Here is a 24568-nt window from a genome sequence, read left to right as displayed (position 1 = left end):
TCAGAATGGAAGATCATAATTCTAAGAGATAGATGTTATATGTATACATATAACCATTGTCATAGAAACACTGCAAGATTCTAAATACTTATTGCTTATTCTCAGTAATTGGTATGGCAATTTTCATTATAAGATGCAGATGAGTGTATGACGGGGTTTTAATGAATGAATATATTGATTTTTCGGAAAGTCCATGATTAACAAGGTTGTTGGTAAGTTTATTGCTAATGTGGTGGAATATAAATAGTTTCTCCGGTAACGATGATGAATAGGGTAATCATATATTCATCATCGTTATAATAAGGTTGTCTCGAACGAAAATTCGAAGTTGACTTGCTAGAGCTGTGACAAAACTGGCTATCTCGAACAGGAGTTGCAAAGTTATTTTTGGTAATAATAACACTAAAGGAATTAGTACAGCTACATGTTAAACGTTTACTCAGTTTCCAAGAGTTTTTCAGGTGCATAACTATATGCATAAATCTTTCCTTCCATAGATGAAGTGCGGTTGGTTCATCCCTTCGATTGAGGTGTTTTCAAGATTCATGAAAGGTTTGAACGCACATTGTAATCGTCAAGATACAAATGAGGTTTAAGATGAAATCAAGTGGTAAACTTGAAGAAATGTTTAGTTTCATATATTATAATCAATATTTTAATTCATTTTAAATTGTCCAATGTTAGTAGTCCACAGTTATTAGTCCATAATTAGTAATTCAATAATTCATATATAGTTTAATATATAATATTCGAATTAATTAATACGTATCGTGACCCATTGTATACATGTCTCAGACTCGATCACAACTCAAAGTATATATATTAGTTTAGAATCAACCTCAACCCTGTATAACTAACTCGAACATTACCGCATATAGAGTGTCTATGGTTATTCGAAATAATATATATAGATGCGTCGATATGATATGTCAAAACCTTTTATACGTGTCCCGATATTTAAAATGTGTAAATAACAGTATTTAAATGACGATAAATAAAGTACGTAAAATAAATAACAGAAATTAAATGACGATAAATAAAATTGCGAGAATTAAAATTGCGATAAATAAATTGCAATAAAAAAATGTAATAAGGGATTAACAGTTAGCTAGGAACAGTTAGCTAGGATTTTGTTCGCGTGGATTCTTAACAAAATTTCTCATAGTTAATTTATTTGTTTCTAACAAATTTTATTTTGTCCAATGTTTTCTTCATTATGCCACTTGTTGGATTTTGATAATCAAAATCCAAATATGAAATTGAATGAAAATGGTTATTCTGTGGTGAACGGATTCGTATAATTGTTGATGTAAGTAGGATAGTAAATGACCGTTGAATCAGATTCGAAGAATGTACAGTGTAACTTATTAATGTGAAATCTAAATATTCCTCGGGTATTACCTACCCGTTAAAATATTTTCACCATTAACAATTTGTACAAAAAAAAATTTAATTACAAACTTTATAAAAACATATATGCATATGTATATTTTCTTCAGATGTAATCATGGATTTAATGAGTCAATATGATATTTAACTCATTTGATTTACCGTTAGAACAGGAATATATAATCTCTAAAACATTAGAGATTACATAATCGCCATGTCGAACGAAGATAAATGATGTAAAATGTCATGTAGAACGAAGATAATCGATGTAGAACATCATGTAGTATGATAATTATGCTGGAGGTACAGACTGTGAGTTTGAGGAGTGTAGTATTGAGGCTTGTGCTGCGGATGTTGTTGTTGGTGGTACTGGTGTTGCTGGTGCTGTTGCTGAAGCTGGTACGTTTTGCACCATATTCTCCAAGGCTACAACTTGGGCGCGAAGCTCGTTGACTTATTACTCCGGGATGATTGTCGGTAGGAACGAGCGAATGAATAAGGTTTAGAATCTGAGTTGTGATAAAGTTGTGGCGAGATACTCTGGAAATGAGAGAGAAAATGGTGTTTCGAATAGGTTCGCCAGTAAGTGCTTCAGGTTCTTCGCCAAGAGGTGAATTCGGTTGGTGGAAGGGATTGCCTTCTTCGCGTCTCCATTGATTAAGTCGACTACGAACCCATCCCTAATTCATCCAAAATTGATGATGGTTGATTGGTTGATTCATTCTGGTGACACTGATTTCGAAGATTAGGTGAACATCTATGTCGGAATAGCTGTCGGATTCCAAAGAACTTGAACTAGTGGCGAGTTCCATTTCGTACGATTGAGTAAAGGGTTTTTCGGTATGAAATGATTTTTGGCTATCGGATGGTATTCTAATTACATAGAATACTTATATATAGCATAAAGATTTCGCAGATTACGGAGAAAATTTCGAAAGCTGTCAGGCAAAGGTAATAGTAACAGATATGCTAAGATACGATTTTATCTATACACTATCTATGCAATAGAGGCAGTAAGATGTGTCTAGACTTTAAGGATGATAAGCAAGTAATTTTCGACATAAAATGATAAGCAAAACTTTTGACATGCAGACACGGTCGAAGTCCAGACCCACTAATGCATATAAACAACTATCAGTTAGACACACTAATGCAAGACATGGTTCGCTAAGACCACCGCTCTGATGCCAACTGAAAGGGCTCGTTCATACCGATTATAAACGATTCACAATAGTTAATTTCATTGCGATGTATTTGACCTCTAAATGATACATTTTACAAACATTGCATTCGTTTTTAAAAGACAAACTTTCGTTACATCGAAAGTTGACGACATGCATACCATTTCATAATATATTCAACTATAATTGACTTAATAATAATCTTGATGAACTCAATGACTCGAATGCAACGTCTTTTGAAATATGTCATGAATGACACCAAGTAATATCTCTAAAATGAGCAAATGCAAAGCGGAAGATTTCTTTCATACCTGAGAATAAACATGCTTTCAAGTGTCAACCAAAAGGTTGGTGAGTTCATAGGTTTATCATAAGCAATAAAATTCATCATTTTGATAGACCACAATATTTAAATACAGAACACCTATCTCGTGTACAAAACCATTTTTCATAATGCTTAGCAGAGTAGGTTCGTATCATTTTCTTCCCCGTAGGTTTCCTCGCAATTTTTAAATAACCGTACACATATCTCGTGCACAAAAATAATACACATAACTGTGTATAAAAATTATTCTCTCGATATATAACATTCAATTTGATTTCATTGCTCAACATGGTAACCGACCTTAACATATTATGCGCATCAATAATATCCCAAAACAGAACATCTCGTATGTAAAATATATAATCTTCAAAGTACTAAACACCACGCCCACTAGCTCTTCCATCTAGTGAACATTCTGGGTGAGGGTGTTAAACCCGGTAGCTACCTTTAAGATTCGCGTGAATTAGGGCCATACCCATTTCTAATTCTTAGGCTACCAAGCAATAATAATCAGGGGAAAATATTCACAATAATTAGTGGCAATTATCACGTCCAACTAATTCAATAATAATTCACAGAACTTCTGTCTGCATAATAATTCATTCAAGGAATGTTTTTCTTGTGTCTCATGTATTTATAAAAGCATCTCAGGTATTTTCAATCTAAAAATATAGATTGCAAAAGCATTTAAATAAAATAGTTGTTTAGCAGTTATAAAACAGCGCATGTATTCTCAGTCCCAAAAATGTAAAGAGTAAAAGGGAATCAAATGAACTCACAATACGATATTTTGTAGTAAAAATATGCATACGACGGAACTGAACAATGCAGGGTTGGCCTCGGATTCACGAACCTATATCAAGTATATATATTAACACATTGTAATCGGACCAATTTATATACTATTATTATTAATGATATATTTGTTATTTTAATGAATTATATGTTTTATTAATTAATTAATTATATTTATTTTATAAATACTTTATATAAAATATCAATGTAGTTAGGTTATATGTTTTAACTATATTTTAAAAAAAAAAATAGTATTTCTTCGTTGAAATAATAATTATAGTAATACTACAATAATGATCACAATATTAATATTAATAATGATAAAAATGATTTAGTAATAATGTTACCAAAAATGATAATTTTTCTAATAATAATAAGAATAATAATAATAATAATAATAGTAATAATAATAATAATAATAATAATAATAATAATAATAATAATAATAATAATAATAATAATAATAATAATAATAATAGTAATAATAATCATCATCATCATCATCATCATAGTAATGGTAATAGTAACCTCAAAGAAGTAGTCCAAAAAATGCCTAAGTCCAGGTTTGAACCCGCACGTCCCGCTAACCCGTCTTATATTTCTTCTTAAACTTAAAACCCAATTATTATCATCATATTATTTTCATTATTAATATCAAGGTCATAATTATTATATCATTCGTTCATCATTATCCTCTTCATTAATATCGTCACCATCATCAATCTATTATCATCACGTATCATCCTCATCACAATTATCGTATACTATCATCATTATTTCCATTTGTAACAGAAAATAGACGTAGCAAGTCTATGAGTTGCATTCAAGCAGGAAGCAGGAAAAGAGTGAACCAACGGCCCAACTAGAGAAGGAATTCAACCCAACAAGAAATAAAATCACTGTCCAATATACAAGTGATTCTCGGCCCAAAATAAGAAGAAAAATCACGGCCCAAGTTGTTTAATTTCGAAAGCCTACTTCACACAAGCCCATTTATTTTAAAGAGAAGCCCAACTAATTAATTCAATGGCCCAAGAAAAGAAAGAATGTAACACGGTCCAATCTTCCTTCGGCCCAACCTAAATGATTAAATGTTTGTTTAAATTTCGAACGGTAGAAAAAAAAATGGAGCATACATTCATCTCCACCTCATCTTCCACTATCGTAAACATCATCATCATTTTATCTTTCATGTGTTACTATAACATCAATATCTTTATCCTCTCTCCGTCCCTTATCGAAAGAAAATAAATGAAGCAGCAATAGGCGATGTGTGTTAGGTCCGTGACCCAGCGATTTAAAACAGAAAAATATATATATATAGCGATAATATTGGTGATGATTTAGTGGTTGTTTAAACGGAAAAGTAAACAGCTGCAGTAGCGACGAGTGAAACAGAAAAATGGCAGTGGTTATGGTGAGCGTTTACGGTGGTGCAAAGTGTCAATGGTGATGGTTATGGTCCGAATGAACAAAAAAGAAGATGGTGATTAGATGGGGTTCGGAGGTGGTTCTCGAACGACAAAAATAGAAATTTGCAGGCGGGTTTTGTGTAATTGTTCATGGGTTTAAATCGAAGTAGACAAGTAGCATGTGGTGATCGAATTTTACAACGAAAAATGGTGAGGTGGTGAGGATGGTGGCCAGACGATGGTGAGGTGGTTCTTGATGGCGGTTTAGGGTAGCCGGAGGTGGTGGAGGTTGTGATTGAATGGTGGTGGTGTCGAGTTTAAGTGGTGATGGTATGTTTCGAACAAAGCAAGGAACTAAAACATTGATGATTGAACCGAAATATAAATGCTCATGTGGTTTTTGTTTTGGGTTGTAGACTTTGAACAGGAAACATATTGGGTTGTTATGATGGTTCGAATGGATTTGAGATGGAACACGATTTAAAACAGGAAAGAAGATAGATGCAGTTCGTGGGTGTGATCCATGGTGGAGATTGGTTGCTTTTGGTTGGTTTTTTTCGAATTCGAAACATAAACAAAATGGATCGGACCACACCAACAGTGATTGGGTGGTAGATTGGTATTTAATAAATATAAAACAGAAAAAGTACATGTGGGTTTCGATGAGTGTGGTTGAAGGTGTCGGCTAAGGGTGATGATGGTTAGGTGTTCATGTTTGCAGAAAGTTAATGAGATGATGTGGTGAAAATGAGTTTCATTCATTCCATAAGTATGTGAATGTATATATTAATGCATAAACTTATGTATATATAATATCATGTGTTACTGAAGCAAGTTAGTAACAAACAAAAACAAACACAGTACGCTCAATCATTCATAATATTATAATATATTTATATAGCACATGCGAATGAAAATAAAACCAAGTTGTATATTTTCTGCCGACAGTTTTTACGGACTATTATGTCGTACTTCGTTGTTACTTAGTGGCGAATAAAAGTCTTCGAAAAATTCTCATATTTTTAAATTAAATGTCTTTATTTATTTTGGTCATTATGGTATAGAATTCAGTCACTAACTATTAAATAAAAATTACATTAATTGTTCACTCCCAACCCTAAGTAAAATATAAAAAGTTTTAAAATTCAACAAATGGTTCCTAAATACATTTTTAATAAGTCTATAATTTGTAAAACTCATTTTCGGATTACCGTTTATTTTAAAATCACATAAGTTTGAATTTAACTTGCTTAACATCAATCGAAATATCAAACGAGTATTACAATAATTAAATAATTATATCTATGTATATACATATAGACTTATTTTAATAACAATTTAATTATATCATATATTATTATTTGAAGTAATGATATATATACATATATTTATATGTAAACACATTTATTTACAAATAATGGTTCGTGAATCGTCGGAAATGGTCGAAGGTCAATTGAGTATATGAAACAGTTCAATTTTTTTTTTGAGACTCAACATTACAGACTTTGCTTATCGTGTCAGAAAACATTAATTATGTAAAGATTAAGTTTAGATTTGATCGAAAATTTTCGGATCGTCACATCATGCACCAATTCAATCCTTCAAAATCTTACTCCTAGATCTCTTTCTCTCACTAAAAGCTCAAGATGTAAGATGTATATATCACTAAAGATGGATTGTATTGGTGAACAACTGAGCTAATTTCCAGATCCTTGAGTTAAAACATGTTTTTTAGCAAAGTTACACTTAAACCTTTTGAAGCTCTAATTTTTCAAAATATCCCCAGCAAATAGGCCGGGTGCGCGGCACACAAGCATAGTGCGCAACGCGTAAGCATAGTGCGCGGCGAACACTATGCTGAATTTCAGGATGTCACAAGTATGTGTATATATATATACATATATATATACATATATATATATATATACATATATATATATATATATACATACATATATATAATTAAGGGAAAATTGCCTAAAAATGTAACATAAAAGTCACAATTTCCCAATAAAGGGTATATCGTTTTTTGCTCAAAATGGTGTCTGATTTGAATTTATTGCGTAAAAAGGATTCTGACTTGAAAAATTTACCAATAAAGGTAATATTCGTCCACATGTGCTTCCACATAGACGCCACCCATGCCGTCTTATTTTTATTGTTATTATTCTTCTTTTTTATTTACTTATTTATTTATTCATTTCTATTTCTATTTCTATTTTAATTTTATCTTTATCTTTATCTTTTTTATTTATTTATTTTTATTTTTTGGTCGGAGGTCCCTACGGAAGCAATCTCTGTACCCTGGAGTAGAGAGGGATGACTTTTTCTTTCTGTCGGTGGAGATTTTTTTTCGACTCGTGGCTAGAGAAACGATTTCTCTTCTACTCTAGGACAGAGGAAAGATTGTCTACATCTCACCTCCCCATACATCGCATGTGTGGGATTGAGTTTTGTTGTTGTTGTACATTGTTGGATTATTGAGCACTATGGTGAGTTTTCATAGCCCCACTTTTACACTTCATAAATATTTTAAACTTGGGGTGAGACACATGCTTGTTTTGAACTGTTTTACGTGTTGGACACAAGTGTTTAAACTTTATTCTATACATGAGTTTACTTTTTATACATGTTTTACACATGCGAAATCCCTACTTAAATAACGTTAGTTACTGGTATATAAGCTTAATTATTATGAATAAATCTATTGAGTTTAAGATTCATATCCTTTGAACGCTGGTCAAATGGTTACATAATAATGATTACGAGATGAAGAACAAAGCGTCAAGGGTACAATTGTGACGACCCGAAAATTTCCGACCAAATTTAAACCTTATCTTATTATGATTTCAACACGATAAGCAAAGTCTGTAATGTTGAGTCTCAAAAATTTTGAATTTGTTTCATTTATGCAAATACCCTTTGACCGCTCTCGGATGATTCACGAATAATTGTGTGAAAATATATATATATATATATATATATATATATATATATATATATATATATATATATATATATATATATATATATATATATATATATATATATATATATATATATATATATATATATATAAATATAAGTGTATATATATTAACTTGAATTAACAAAATACAATTTAATCATTATAACTCAATATGTAAAATAATATACAAGATAAGGAAGTTGTTATTAAAATAAATCTATGTATAGATATATATGAATTCTATACTTAATTATTATATGTATATTGAGATATATATAAAAGTTATAGATATTATATAATTATTAAATATTACAATTAATAATATATAATATTAATATATTAGATATAATTACAAGTTAAGGTTATAGTTATCATAATATTATTATTATTACTTTCAGTATTATTATTAATACTAATATCAATATTAGTATTAATTATATTATTATTATTATTGTTACATTTGTAATTAATAATATTCTAATAATTTTAAGGTTATCATAATAAAGATTTTTATTATGAATATTATTATGAGAAAGATTGAAATTACAAATTAGTTATGACTTAAATAAATTATTAGTTATTATTATTTTTAAAATTTTAACTCTTATTATTAGGTTTATCATTACTATTATTAAATATTATTAATATTATAAAAATCAAGATTTTAAAAAAACTTTATTAAAGTTATAAAAATAAAATTTTAAATATTCATGAGAATGATAAAATTTTAATTAGATGGATTATTATTATCATTAAACTCATCATTTTAATATTTTTATTTTTATATACATTATTATTAATTATTATTATTATTTTTATAATATTGCAACATTATTATTAATATATTTATGTTTATTAATTAATTATTAATATTAATATAATATATAAAATCAACGTAAGAATCTGTTCTATATCACCATCGAATTTTATTTCTTTTGTTTCCTGTCTGATTCTTGTTGTACATCGACTTTAAATCTGTTAGCCATCACTATCTGTATGAATTTTTATCATATTTTTTTTTTAATTATTTGATTTCTTCCTGTCTGAATTTGTTACCCGTTAAAATCAATTTTCAATACGTACAAAAATCGATCACCTCATATTACTGCATCAAATATTCGATTCCCAGCTTTATATACAACTATCCACACTGCAATTGAGGAATAAAAAAAATAGAAATTACAAGTTACAGCTCGTCGCTATGTTCTTCTTTTCATTTATTCAAAAACACGAATCCAAACGGGTTTTCAAAATGTAATAGTGCAGGATTGTTAGGAATTATGTAATTATACTATCTGTAAGTTTTCAGACCTCAATTCTATCTTTTGATTACGAATTTTGGAGTCAAAGATAATTTTCAAAAAGTCAAAGATTTTGTTCTTCGCGAAATTTGAATTCATGTTTGATGTTTAGGATCAATTAAGGGTTCAGAAAGTTTATAATGAAGTTTTAGAGTATAATTCATGTTATGATCATAAGCTAAAAACACCTGGAATTCGAAAATCAAGTTTGAGTTTATAATTTTTTTTTCGCGAAACAAACCATCTGTTTGAATTATATTTTAGTTTTGTTTTGTTTTGTTAATTTAAAATCCCAATTAGGAATCGTTTCTGTGTTATTTTAAAACTCTAAAACTAACTATGTAATTCATGGAGAGCCTTGGTTTGATCTCTGGTTGACTGAATGAATTGAAGAAAAAGAATATGAAATAGAAATTTAATGGGTTAAATAAATTTGGTTGGGAAGAAATTCAGATAAACAAGCACAACCGAATGGTTTAGAGTGTTGACGGTATTTGGGAGGTCTCGGGTTCGAGCCCGGGCGGTTGCAAAATTTTTTCAAAACGTGTCCTTTTAAAGGTAGTCCCAATTTTTTTTTATTTTGTTTATTATTATTATTATTATTATTATTATTATTATTATTATTATTATTATTATTATTAATTATTATTATTATTAGTATTGTTATTATTTTGATTATTATTATTATTATTATTATTATTATTATTATTATTATTATTATTATTATTATTGTTATTATTATTATGATTATTATTACTATTGTTATTATTATCATACTTATAATTATTATTATTATTACCATACTTACAAGTATTAGAATCATTATTATCATTAGTATTAGTATATGTATTATTTATATAATTATTATTATTGATTTATCATTTTAGTATTATTATCATTTTTAAGATTATGATGATTATTATTATAATTATTATAAAAATAATAAAATTTATTATTGTTTTCATAAATATTAGCATTAGTATCATTTTTGGTACTATTATTATTATTAGTAGTAACATAAGTATGATTATAAATATGATTATTATTATTACTATGACTATCATTAATAGTATTGTTGTTATTAAAAATTGTTATCATTATTATCATTTTTATTAAAATTATTATTTTACTATTATTATTATTATTTTACTATTATTATTATTATTATTATTATCAGTATTATCTATAACATTATTATTAAAATAATTATGACTACTAAAATCAAAGTTCTAATGACGTTATTAAGGTCATAAGTATAAAAATAAAGATTTTATATATAAATATACTTAGTACACATAACTTAACTATATTAACATTTATATATATACATATATAATGAAAATATATAAATAAAAAATGAAACTTATAAATTATTAAATATATAAATTACATCACTAATAATAAAATATATATAGTTATTCGATTACAAGTATATGTTTTAATATATATGAATGATATAGGTTCGTGAATCCGAGACCAACCCTACACTTGTTCAATGTTATCATATGTATTTTTACTACAAAATACAGTATTGTGAGTTCATTTGATCCCTTTTTATTTAATGCTTTTGCAATATATATTTTGGTACTGAGAATACATGAAATGCTTTTATAAATGTTTGACGAGATAGACACAAACAAAACATTCCTCTAATGAATTAGTTGGACGTTATAATTGCCACTAATTGATATGAATATTTCCCCTTGATTATTATAGCTTGGTAACCTAAGAATTAGTTTGGACGTTATAATTGCCTACTAATTGACGCGAATCCTAAAGGTAGCTACCGGGTTTAACACCCCCACCCAGAATGTTCACTAGACGGAAGAGCTAGTGGGTGTGGTGTTTAGTACTTCGAGGTTTATATATTTATTACAGACTGAAAGTTCTGTTTATTTTGAGGATATTTATGATGCGCATTAAATGTTAAGGTCGGTTACCAAGCAAAGAAAGCAAAGCGAATGTTATATATCGAGAGAATGATTTTTATACACAGGTTATGTGTATGATATTTTGTACACGAGATATGTGTACGGTTATGAAGAATTGTTGAAAAGTGATTTTGTACACGAGATACATGTACTGTATTTAAAAGAAATTGCATGTACATTACTGGTGGGTATAGGATTCGGGCTCATTTGTATCATGCAATATTTAAATCTTGTGGTCTATCAAAATTTCAGAATTTTATTGTTTTATAATAAACCTATGAACTCACCAACCTTTTGGTTGACACTTTAAAGCATGTTTATTCTCAGGTATTAAAGAAATCTTCCACTGTGCATTTGCTCATTTTAGAGATATTATTTGGAGTCATTCATGACATATTTCAAAAGACGTTGCATTCGAGTCGTTGAGTTCAATAAGATTATTATTAAGTCATTGATAGTTTGATATATTATGAAATGGTATGCATGTCTGTAAACTTTCGATGTAATGAAAGTTTGTCTTTTAAAAACGAATGCAATGTTTGTAAAATGTATCATATAGAGGTCAAATACCTCGCAATGAAATCAATTATTATGTAACGTTTATAATCGATATGAACGAGGCATTTCAACAATTGTTTAGCTTCGATATTAAGCACTCATGACATAATTTTTGATATTGTTATATCACTTTGTTACTAAAATTTTGTGGTCCACAAACTTATACTACTGTTGATATATTAAACCTATTAACTCACTCAACCATTGTGTTGACACTTTTTTGCATATTTTTTCTCAGGTAATTAAAGCTGTTAGACCAAGATGTTATTTTGCTTGGCTATGTGGCGTCCGCATTCATCTACATCATATTTCTTTTATTTTAAAACAATATGCATTTGGTTTATTTTATTTTGGATTGTACTTAACTATTGAATTATTACTTTTCCACTGCTATAAATGTCTTTTTAAAACGTCTCATTTAGAGGTGTTTCTCGTTATTACAACTTGTGGTTAAGAAATGTCACACAACCTAAGGACCACTTTTTGGGGTGTGACACAATAACACTAGCATCAAATCTTGTTCAACATGCTAGAACTAAACACATTAATAGTAGATTGTCACTTTGTCAGAGATAAAATCAAAGCTGGACAGATCATCACCACCTTTATCCCTCCGTCTCAAGTTGTTGATGTTCTAACAAAGGCACTAAGCCGATCTTCATACTATAACTTCATCGCCAAGTTTAGTATTACACACTCCCAAATTGTGGGGGGAGTAATGGAGAAAAAACAGCGACAACAAACACAACATCACCAACGCCAGCAACAACTATTCAATCTACTCCTTTATATAATCACAATCAAGCTAGCACAGAAGATATTTAGCTCAGAGTAACTGCATATAGTTTGTTAAGTTAGTCAAAAGTTAGTTAGAAAAGTCAAATATTTGTTAGAGAAGCATTGTAATTATATAAACCGGTCTTCAAAAACGTAGCAACTTATTGTCAATCTATGAAGATAATTACAACAACAACAACAACAAAACCCAATCTCATATGTGTGGGGTATAGGGGAGGTGAGACGTAGACAATCTTTCTTCTATCCTTGAATAAAGAGAAGTCAAATAGTATAGATGCTCACATATCAAAGACAATTCAACAAATAAATTAAATAAATATTACTATGAGCTTTTATACATGAAAAAAAAAGTTGCAAAAATATATGTGATTATTAACGTCATGTGGATGTCATGTGTAACATTATGTTATGTTGATTGGTGAGATGCATCCTTCGGATATATTCAAAGTAAGACTAATTAAAGAAAAATATTTTTTTAACTAGAATTATCATATTAAAGTTCAAAATATCTTTGATTGTACTAACATTTATAATTGAAATAGTTTTTATTAATGTTTTCTTATTGTATGCCAAGTTTAGTTTGAAAACCAAAAATTATACAGAACTTTATGAATCGTGTAAACAAATCAACAAATTTTCAGCTTTGAATATTTTAAAATAATATAGACAATTGTAACAAAATATAATTTTATGTTTTTTTACAGGCTGACTAATTATATGAAAAAACTTTGTTGGGGATCTAAAAGATACTCACCACAAGGCAACAAGCTATGACAATATTCACAGTTCATGATCACCTCAGATTAATAAAATTAACAAATTTATGGGAAACTACACCGAAGGAATTGAGAAACATTAAAAAATTATATCACCGCTTGCAACTTTATACGGCGAACCTATTTTTCGAATTTAAGTCAGTTAGTTTATTTTGAACAAGCTTTTTTATGTATATTTTTACACATATGAACTTTTGAGTTCTTATATTGTTTATTTGTGTTATTGTCTTTAAATATTATCATTTCATAAAACCCGCGAAATTGCGGTTCTTTAACTAGTTGTAATTATATATAATGTAACTAATTCAGTTTATTGTGAAATTCTGTTAATCTCAATTATTATTATTATTATTATTATTATTATTATTATTATTATTATTATTATTATTATTATTATTATTATTATTATTATTATTTCAATATCTACTAAATGTCATCAATATTTTGGTCGTTTAAGTACCCTAAGTTTTGCAATATCTACTAAATGTCATCAATATTTTGGTCGTTTAAGTACCCTAAGTTTTGCGTTTTGGTCAGGGGAAGAAAGCGTCAAGGGCCATAAAGTTGCAGGGTAAAAGGTGAAACTTTTGAGGTGTAAAAGGTATAGAAAGTTTAACTTTTAGGGATAAAAGGTATAACTTTTCAATTTATATAATAATCATTAAATAACTTTCACCCTATTTTGTTTTACGTGATTTATCTTTTTTCGCTGCGAATTAGGTTTCTCCGTCATCACCGTTCAACTTGCAACAATTTTACGAACAAAACGTAACTAATTATATTTGAAACGGAACTTTTTTTTTCCAGGAAAACACATTGGATAAATTATATAATTTATATATGTATATGTGTGTATATATATATATATATATATATATATATATATATATATATATATATATATATATATATATATATATATGATATTGAAAATGTCATCAATATTTTGGTCGTTTAAGTACCCTAAGTTTTGCGTTTTGGTCAGGGGAGGAAAGCGTCAAGGGCCATAAAGTTGCAGGGTAAAAGGTGAAACTTTTGAGGTGTAAAAGGTATAGAAAGTTTAACTTTTAGGGATAAAAGGTATAACTTTTCAATTTATATAATAATCATTAAATAACTTTCACCCTATTTTGTTTTACGTGATTTATCTTTTTTCGCTGCGAATTAGGTTTCTCCGTCATCACCGTTCAACTTGCAACAATTTTGCGAACAAAACGTAACTAATTATATTTGAAACGGAACTTTTTTTTTCCAGGAAAACACATTGGATAAATTATATAATTTATATATATATATATATATATATATATATATATATATATATATATATATATATATATATATATATATATATATATATATATATATCACATTGATGAGTAGCGCAAGTGGTAAGTTCATAAGTTTGTAACGAAAAAACCTGAATTCGAGTCCTAATGCCCTTTTTTGTAATTTTTTTCCCAATTTACTCTCAACATTAGTTTCATAAAAGATGTTAAAATATTCCACCGCAAAGCGCATGTCGTTAGGTATATTAGGTGCTAAGCAACGTATATCCAAATACAACCGCCGCAACGCGCGGTCAGTATTTTTTCTAGTATTACCCCTATATACTAATATGCATGGGCAAAATCGTAGTTTCAGTTTTATCCGAATGTCGTTTTGAGTTTGCGTTCACCCTACACCCGTCCCCTCAAATTCGGCTTCATATACAAAACGACCCCCCAACTTTCTACTTTTTTAGGGGTAAAAAGCGTAAATATATAATTTAAAAAAAACAAAAGAAAATGATTCCACCCGTATTTTTAACGGGCCTTATCTTCTCGCTCGGTCCGAGTTAAGTTTTTCCGAGACCACCGTTCAACTCGAAAAAATCAGACGGACACAACGGGACTAACTATGCGCGAAACGGACATCGTTAAAAAAACACTAAATAACGGGCCCTATATTCTCGCTCGGTGCGAGCTAAATTTTTCCGAGACCACCGTTCAGCTCGATATTATTTTACGAACACAACGCGACTAACTATACGCGAAACGGACATCGTCAAAAAAACAACTCAATAGATATATTAGGTACCAAACAACGTATATACAAATATGACCGCGCGTTGAACACAACCGCAGCAACACGCGGTCGAATTTTTTCTAGTATATACTAAATGACGTGTGATTCTAGGTCGTTTAATCAGGAGTAAAATGACAACAACATAATTTTCATAAACACCCCCCTCAATTTGTGTACAACCAACAAAATTTGCAGGGGTAAAAAAAGTAAAATTATTAATTTATTTTTAAAACATAATGAAACTTCACCCAAATTTTTAACGGACCATATCTCCCTTCTCGACGCTAGTTAAATTTTTCCGCCATCACCGTTAAACTCGGAATGCTTTTACGAACAAAATGAAACTACCTACGTTCGAAACGGACACTTTTTAAAAAACGCTAAACACACCAACATCTAAAACATGGTTTTACACATGGGCCGATTTTCTTTCTGTAAGTACATAACGCTACGTTAAATATCAATATGCAAGCCGAAAAGTCCCGCCGCATCGCGCGAGCCGATCCGGATCTCGTTTACTTTTAAAAGGAGTAGCAAAGATGAATGCAGGCATAATCTATTGGGCTAGCCATTCTTAAACATTATGACATAAAGAAACATGTAAGTTGGTTGACCCAATAAGTCATTTGGTCAATTCAGTCCAATAAGTTGAGATTACACACCCCCTTAGTTGGGTTTTTTTGGTTGTTTCTGATGTATCTCCAGAGCTGGTCTTTTGTTTTCAAGGTGTTGCTTATACACATGAACACTCATTGTATATTCCATATTCTTATATTTATTCGTGAGGTTAATCCCTTTTAAAAACATCTGTATCGTGGAACTAGATAAACAACATACCTTTTTGCCCATTTAGTATTTTCGACTCTTTGAGAGTTGAGACCCTCTCAACAGAATACAATATCAAATCCAATACTTGTATCATGCTATACACATGAAGTAAATAAAAAATCAAGTCTCTTGTAGATAACTTGGAATCCTTTTGTACGGAGTATATAATAATATATGTGCAGTTAGATTTATAACGAATTTAACAAGATTGTTAGCAACACAAGTAATCTACAATTAGATGTTCGTTACATGCTAGCTTAAAAACGTAATTGCCAATGTAATTGTAAGATGATAAGATTCGACTAAAATCCACAAGACAACATATCATTGAAGTTGTGATAGTTGATTGTCTAGCATATATAGAGTTTTACAAGGGAATTGGGAACTTATCTTCGGTTTACGAAGATAAACTCAAAATGACAATGTATATATCCTCAAAAAATTAAAACTATCAATTACTAAGAAAACTATCTTCTTTAAAGACAATAACACGGATGTGGGTGACTGATCCTGAATATTGCATTGGTTTATTCAATGACCAAGTAGGTTTGTTGCGATTATAGCCATAAATGTTTACATCACATAACCCCTACTATTATCAACTATTCAATCATGCAATGTCTATTACAGAAAATAAAAATAGAAATTAAGATAGAATAGATGCTATAAAGATTTGATTCTATTGGGTTCCTTCTGTGTTAAAACAAGCTAACGTAACAATGAGAAGAAAATATACAAATTCCTTTATACAACACCACCACCAACAATACCCAATCCCATGAATGTAGGGTATGGGAGAGGTGAGGTGTAGAGTATCATTTCTCATACCCTAGATTAGAAGGAAATCACTACTCCATCCGCAGGTATAGAACCCGCGACTAGATAAGGTCGTCCCTCCCTCTACTCGAGAGCAAAGAGATTGCTTCCTAAAGGACCTATGGCCAGAAATGCTCATAAAAACGAAATAGAGAGGGCAAATGATACGTACCTGTCAGAGAGTTATGTGCGCCTAGGGAGATGCAACCATACAAAGTAGTCATAAAAAAAGAACACATATAGCAGTAACGCACAACAGAAGGACATATAACATGAATAATATAGTGCACAGAGACATGTAAATTCAAGCAGACATACAAACAAGCAAAATGCAGACCCACTCACCCACACACCCATACACACACAAACATAAATTGCACCCCCCCCCCCCCCCCCCCCCCCCCACACACACACACACACAAAAAAACAAAAAAAAAAACACACACACACACACACACACACATAAGCATGTATAAATACCCATACTTAAACATATATACATATAGATACTTTCATAGATATATATACCTAGGTACATATACGGACATACATACATACACCTAGAATACATGCGCTTAGATACATACATACATATATAGATACAAACATATGCATAGGTACATATATATAACCTAAATACATATACATAGATACAGAGGCATATATACCATGTAGAGAGATATATATAGTGTAGCTATAGAATATCTATTTATAGTTATATATAGGGATGACAATGGCCACCCGATCAAGTGGATATTCACCCGATCCATCCGCTTCGTAATGGATACGGATGACTCTAAATGGATATGGATACGGATATGGATGAACTTAGATGGATATGGATATGGATATGGACATGGATGAAAAGTTTCATCCATGGATATATCCATTAGCACCCGAAATACTTATAAAAATATATAAATATAGATATATGCTTACATATATACTATTACAAACGCATTCATCGTTAGATTTACATTTTTCTTTTAACCTTATAATGAAATAACTATGATATATTACAATAAAACACGTATATCTAACAAAATAAACATACAATATATATATAAAATTTTTCATAATCTATATTTAATAGTAAATTCAACAAACTGTGTTATATCTTCAACAAAGATTACACGTTCTTGTAGATATATATTAATTATGTTATGTTATATTTATTTTTGCTATATTACGTTTTTGTTTTCATCGTATATTAGGAAATATTATAACATTGTTTTAAATATTCAATGGATATCCATTAACCCGCTAAATCCATTGGATATGGATATGGATGGATGAACAGAAATTTAATGGATATGGATATGGATGAACAAAACCTAAATGGATATGGATATGGATACGGCACCACCCGATCCATATCCGATCCATTGCCATCTCTAGTTATATATGTAGTTGTAAAATAAATATATACAACACACTGGAAAAAAAATGGCTCTTACGCCTATATTCTAGTTCCAATGTACAAAAATCTTACTCAATAATTCTAATTCTACTCCTCCACAGGCTCCTATCAGAAGTCATGTCCTCCGTCAGTAGAAGCTCTTTCATGTCAAGCTTCAATCTATCCTCCAACCTATGTTTCTATCAAATAAATAATATACTAACTAGCACAGACTGACTGATTCAACGTTGAATGGTTCATAATCTAAATGATTCAAAGGTTGTGAATGAAGTTGCTTCTGAATAAAAATAACTTGTTTGATACACGTTTTGAACGAATAATGTGAATGATGTAAAATTACCATATTAACCATTGACATGAATAAAAACTACAATAGTTGTTTAATCAATGTTCTTGATATAATTTAAAAATTATATTACATACAATTTAGGTGCTTAATGATTAAGAGATAATTCCAGCTCTGAATGGTTCAGCACTGAATGCTAAACCATTCAACATCATTTGTCATTCAGAGGTCAGAAACAAACACGCTGAGTGCTAAATGATTCAGCATTTAGTGTTGAACCATTCAATTAAGAGGTAAACAAACACACCCTTAGTATCATCTTTAGATGTATTCTACAATGGTTTTTTTTTTATTTTTATGAATTAAAGTCGGGCATACCAAGCATTTAAGTTTTTTGTAAAATCTATGACCATATGGTTCTTGCTCAGTAAATCAGATACATATAAATGCTTAAAATGTTCATTAAACAATACTAGTAATGGAAAAAATGGCTTACCTATGATTCATGTGCTATATCGAAATCAAAAGAATACGATCTCATGTGATTATCAATTGCCAATGACAATAATTTAATCTCATCTGTAAGCAACTTAGTTCCAGCAACAAACTCACACGCCACACCATCCACTTCTATCAAGCTGCAACCCGGATCCTTTTTCACCTTCTCATTAAACATCTTCTCCCTTAATTTTTCCACATTACTCCATTGATTAACCGATGCATAAATATTCGAAAGAAGAACATGAACTCCACTACGATCTAGACCCCTTTCCACCAAACCCTCAACCATTTTTACACCCAATTCAACATCACCATGAACCCTACACGCATTCAATAATGCACCCAACACGTACGAATCAGGCTCCATTGGCATCTCAGTTACCACCTTTTTTGCTTGCTCTAGCATTTCGGCCCCACCTAATAAATCTACCAAACAACCATAGTGTTGTACACCAGGCTCAATCCCATAAACATCTTTCATGCTTTCAAAAAGTCTTAAACCTTCTTCAACTAATCCCATTCGACTGCAGGCATTAAGGACACATATAAATGTAACATCATTAGGTTTAATCCCCTCTCTTTTCATCCTTTCTAGCAACGCAATTGCACGTGCACTTTCTCCATGATTAGCTAAACCCGAAATCAAAGATGTAAAAGCAAAAACATCCCTAAATGGCATTTCCTCAAATACACGATACGCCAATTCAATACACCCACACTTCGCATACATGTCCACAAGTGCTGTAGCCAATATCTGGTCCATCTCCATTTTCATCTTATCAATGTACTCATGAATCCATCGACCCTGATGTAACGCACCAAGAAAACCACAAGCAGAGAGCGCAACAACAATACATGAATGATTAGGCTTAAACCCACAACACAACATTTCATTAAAAACATCTAATGCCTCCTTAAACAATCCAACTTGAACATACCCATTAATCATAACACTCCACGATACATTATTCTTCTTAGGCATTTCATCAAACAGTTGACGTGCAACCTCTACCCGCCCTGATTTCACATACCCATTAATCACAGCAGTCCACGTCACCACATCCTTATTCAAGCAACTATCGAACATTCTACGACAACAATCTACACATTCACAAACCGCGTAAAAATGAACCAACCCATTTTGAACAAAATCATAACTTTCCCAGCCCAATTTAATCGCTAGTCCGTGACACAAAAACCCAAATTTAAGTTCATATACATCAGCACAAGCTCTAAGAACGAAAGAGAATGTATAATTAGTTGGCATAAACCCGAAACCCAGCATTCGTTTAAACAAGCTTAAAGCATGCACAGATTTAGCTTGTTCAGTATAAGCTCTGATCATGGTATTCCATATGTAAGTTGATCGATGAGGTATAGATTCAAATAAAGTGTAGGCATAATGCAGGTCAGAGTGGTTGGATGTTATGTATGAAAATAAAAGTTTTCCGGCAGCAAACGGGTCGGATATGGATCCGGAAGTGATGAGATGGGCGTGAATTTGGTTGATTTGAGAGGTTGTAAGATATGGTTGGTTTAGGAGGGAGAGTGGTTTCCTACTTGATTTTAAACATTGAAATGCCATGGTTCACTATATACATGGATCGAAAGACACAAATTTGTGCATGTCGAAATGGCAAGACGAAACACAAATGTCAAATGTATGTGCCCTGTTTTCGCGGTTTACTATTTTAAATATATTTAACTACGGAGTATTATTATTTTTCGTAGTATTTGCTCCTGTTATAATTCAGTAGGCTTATAACTACCTTTAGTGGTTTGATTCTTGATGTTATAATTCAGTAGGCTTATAACTACCTTTAGTGATTTGATTCTTGATTTAGAATACTAATAATGAAGTGTAAGAACAAAGATGATAATGGAGAGAAAGAAAGAAACACTTTGTAAGTGTGAGAAATGGTGCAAGTTTAATGCTTGCATTCATGAGTATTTATAGCCTAAAATCTCAATATAAAAATACATACTTTGTGTACCAAAATTGACTATATGTATACACCAAAATTGACTATCCATATCTATATTATTATTATTATTATAACACTCCCCCTTGGATAGCAATTTTATTTTGTTGAAGATCAACTATAAATTACTGCCTCGTTAAAAACCTTGCTAAAGAAAACCCAGTGGGAAAAAACTTTAGCTAAGGGAAAAAGAGTGTAGCATGGAGTTGACTCCCCCTCAAGTAGACATCGCTTCAGCTGTTACATCTTTTGAACATGTCTCATGCCAATGTTATGAACGTGTGTTCTGAAAATAGCAGTTGGAAGTGCTTTCGTGAAAAGATCAGCAGAGTTTTTGCTAGATTGCACATATCTCATTTCAATCTGGTTGTCCTTAATGAGATTTTGAGTGTATGAGAAGAATCTAGGTGGTATGTGTTTTGTTCGGTCACTTTTGATATACCCTTCTTTCATCTGTGCTATGCAAGCTGCATTATCTTCATAGATAGTTGTTGGACTTTTATCGCGTTCTAGTCCACAAGAATCAGTAATGAGTTGTGTCATTGATCTCAACCAAAAACATTCTCGAGTAGCTTCATGTAATGCAATCACTTCGGCATGATTTGACGATGTAGCAACAAGTGTTTGTTTTTGAGAACGCCATGATATTGCAGTACCTCCATTTAGGAATACATATCCAGTTTGAGATTTAGCTTTATGTGGATCAGATAAATAACCTGCATCTGCATAACCAACCAAATCTTGTTTTGATTCGTTAGAATAAAATAATCCTAAATCAGTAGTTCCTCGAAGGTATCGAAATATGTGTTTGATCCCATTCCAGTGTCTTTTGGTAGGAGCAGAGCTGAACCTTGCCAACAAATTAACTGCAAAAGAAATGTCAGGTCTTGTACAATTTGTAAGATACATAAGAGCTCCAATTGCACTAAGATATGGTACTTCTGGTCCAAGAATGTCTTCTTGATCTTCACATGGACGAAATGGATCAGCTTCAACATTGAGTGATCTAACAACCATAGGAGTACTTAATGGTTTTGCCTTGTCCATATTGAAACGTTTCAAAATCTTTTCAGTATATGTTGTTTGATGTACAAGTAAACCATTAGGCATATGCTCAATTTGTAAACCAAGGCAATACTTGGTTTTTCCGAGATCTTTCATTTCAAATTCTTTCTTTAGAAGTTGAATGGCTTCATGGATCTCTTTATTTGTACCTATGATGTTAAGATCATCAACATAAACAGCTATGATCACATATCCGGATGTTGTTTTCTTAATGAAAACACAAGGGCAAGTAAGATTATTTGTATACCCTTTGCTTATCAAGTAATCACTTAATCGGTTATACCACATACGTCCCGATTGTTTTAACCCATATAAAGATCTTTGTAATTTAATCGAATACATTTCTTTGGGTTTTGCATTTGATGCTTCTGGTACCTTAAATCCTTCAGGTATCTTCATATATATATCACTATCAAGTGATCCATATAGATAAGCAGTCACAACATCCATGAGATGCATTTCTAAATTTTTAGAAACTGCCAGACTGATTAAGTACCTAAAAGTAATTGCATCCATAACAGGAGAATAAGTTTCTTCATAATCAATTCCCGGTCTTTGAGAAAAACCTTGAGCTACAAGTCTAGCTTTATACCTTGTAACTTCATTTTTCTCATTTCTTTTTCGGACAAAAATCCATCTGTATCCTACAGGTTTCACATCTTTAGGAGTGAGAATGATGGATCCGAAAACTTTTCTTTTATTGAGTGATTCTAATTCAGCTCGTATTGCTTCTTTCCATTGAGCCCAATCATGTCTATTTTGACATTCAACCATAGATGTTGGTTATGGATCATCATCATTATTCATGATGTCATATGCAACATTAAATGAAAATTTCTCATCAAGATTTTTCATTTCATTTCGGTTCCATAATATTTTTGAATATGCATAATTGATTGCAATTTCTGTATTGACATCATCAATCTCCTCTGCAGTAGGAGTACTGATTTGTGGTTCTTCTTGAACACTTTCTTTTACTTCATTATCAGCTGATTTTCTTTTTCGAGGATTTTTATCCTTTGAACCGATTGGTCTTCCACGTTTCTGACGTGGCAAAGATTCATGAGTGACGTTATTGCCAGCTTTTGGAATTTCAATTCGAGCTGGAGTATTTACTGCTGGTATATATGATTTTGTCACCGTTTTTGTATCTGTAAATGCATCAGGCAATTGATTTGCAAGTTCTTGTATATGCATTATCTTTTGAACTTCTGTCTCGCATTCTTTTGTGCGAGGATCAAGATACTTTAATTGAGGTTCACACCATGAAACATCATTTTCTTTATTTTTCATTTCTCCCCCTAATCTAGGGAACAATGTTTCATTAAAATGACAATCAGCAAAACGTGATGTAAAAACGTCACCTGTCATAGGTTCAATATACCTTAATATTGAAGATGTTTCATATCCAACATATATTCCCAACCTCCTTTGAGGACCCATTTTTGTACGTTGTGGTGTCGCAATTGGAACATACACTGCACAACCAAATGTTCTAAGATGGGAAATATTTGGCTCTTGACCAAAAGCAAGTTGTAGGGGGGAATATTTATGACTTGCACTTGGTCTGATGCGAATCAATGCAGCAGCATGTAAAATTGCATGACCCCATATAGATACAGGGAGTTTTGTTCTCATTATCAATGGTCTAGCGATTAACTGTAAACGTTTAATCAATGACTCGGCTAAACCATTTTGTGTATGCACATGAGCAACAGAATGTTCAACAACAATTCCTATAGACATGCAATAGTCATTAAATGCTTGAGATGTAAATTCACCAGCATTATCAAGTCTCACCCTTTTAATGGTGTAATCAGGAAAATGAGCTCTCAATTTAATAATTTGGGCAAGAAATTTTGCAAATGCCACATTACGGCTTGATAACAGACAAACATGAGACCATCTGCTAGATGCGTCTATTAGAACCATGAAATATCTAAATGGTCCACATGGTGGATGAATTGGTCCACATATATCACCTTGAATTCTTTCAAGAAACATTGGTGATTCTTTCTCAACCTTAAGTGGTGAGGGTCTAGTTATCAATTTTCCAAGAGAGCAAGATGTACATGGAACCATTGTATCATGATGGATTTTTCTATCCTTTAGTGGATGTCCATGAGTACATTCAATAATCCTTTTCATCATTGTTGATCCTGGATGGCC

General features: G+C 31.0%; 1 protein-coding gene across 1 annotated transcript; it reads right to left on the bottom strand.

Annotated features, from left to right (window-relative positions):
- Positions 1 to 19226: 19226 nt before the first annotated feature.
- LOC139862842 (pentatricopeptide repeat-containing protein At5g48910-like) lies at positions 19227 to 20994 on the bottom strand. Its single transcript, XM_071851472.1, has one exon. The coding sequence runs from the start codon at positions 20935 to 20937 to the stop codon at positions 19348 to 19350; it is 1590 nt and encodes a 529-aa protein (XP_071707573.1). The 5' UTR covers positions 20938 to 20994; the 3' UTR covers positions 19227 to 19347.
- Positions 20995 to 24568: the final 3574 nt, after the last annotated feature.

Source organism: Rutidosis leptorrhynchoides, chromosome 8, assembly GCF_046630445.1.
Source record: "Rutidosis leptorrhynchoides isolate AG116_Rl617_1_P2 chromosome 8, CSIRO_AGI_Rlap_v1, whole genome shotgun sequence".
In the NCBI taxonomy this organism is placed as follows: Eukaryota; Viridiplantae; Streptophyta; class Magnoliopsida; order Asterales; family Asteraceae; genus Rutidosis; species Rutidosis leptorrhynchoides.
This window is presented reverse-complemented; position numbering and strand designations above follow the sequence as displayed.

Bases quoted from the DNA above. Each gene is read 5' to 3' on its own strand.
- LOC139862842 (XM_071851472.1), bottom strand. From the start codon at position 20,937: ATGGCATTTCAATGTTTAAAATCAAGTAGGAAACCACTCTCCCTCCTA.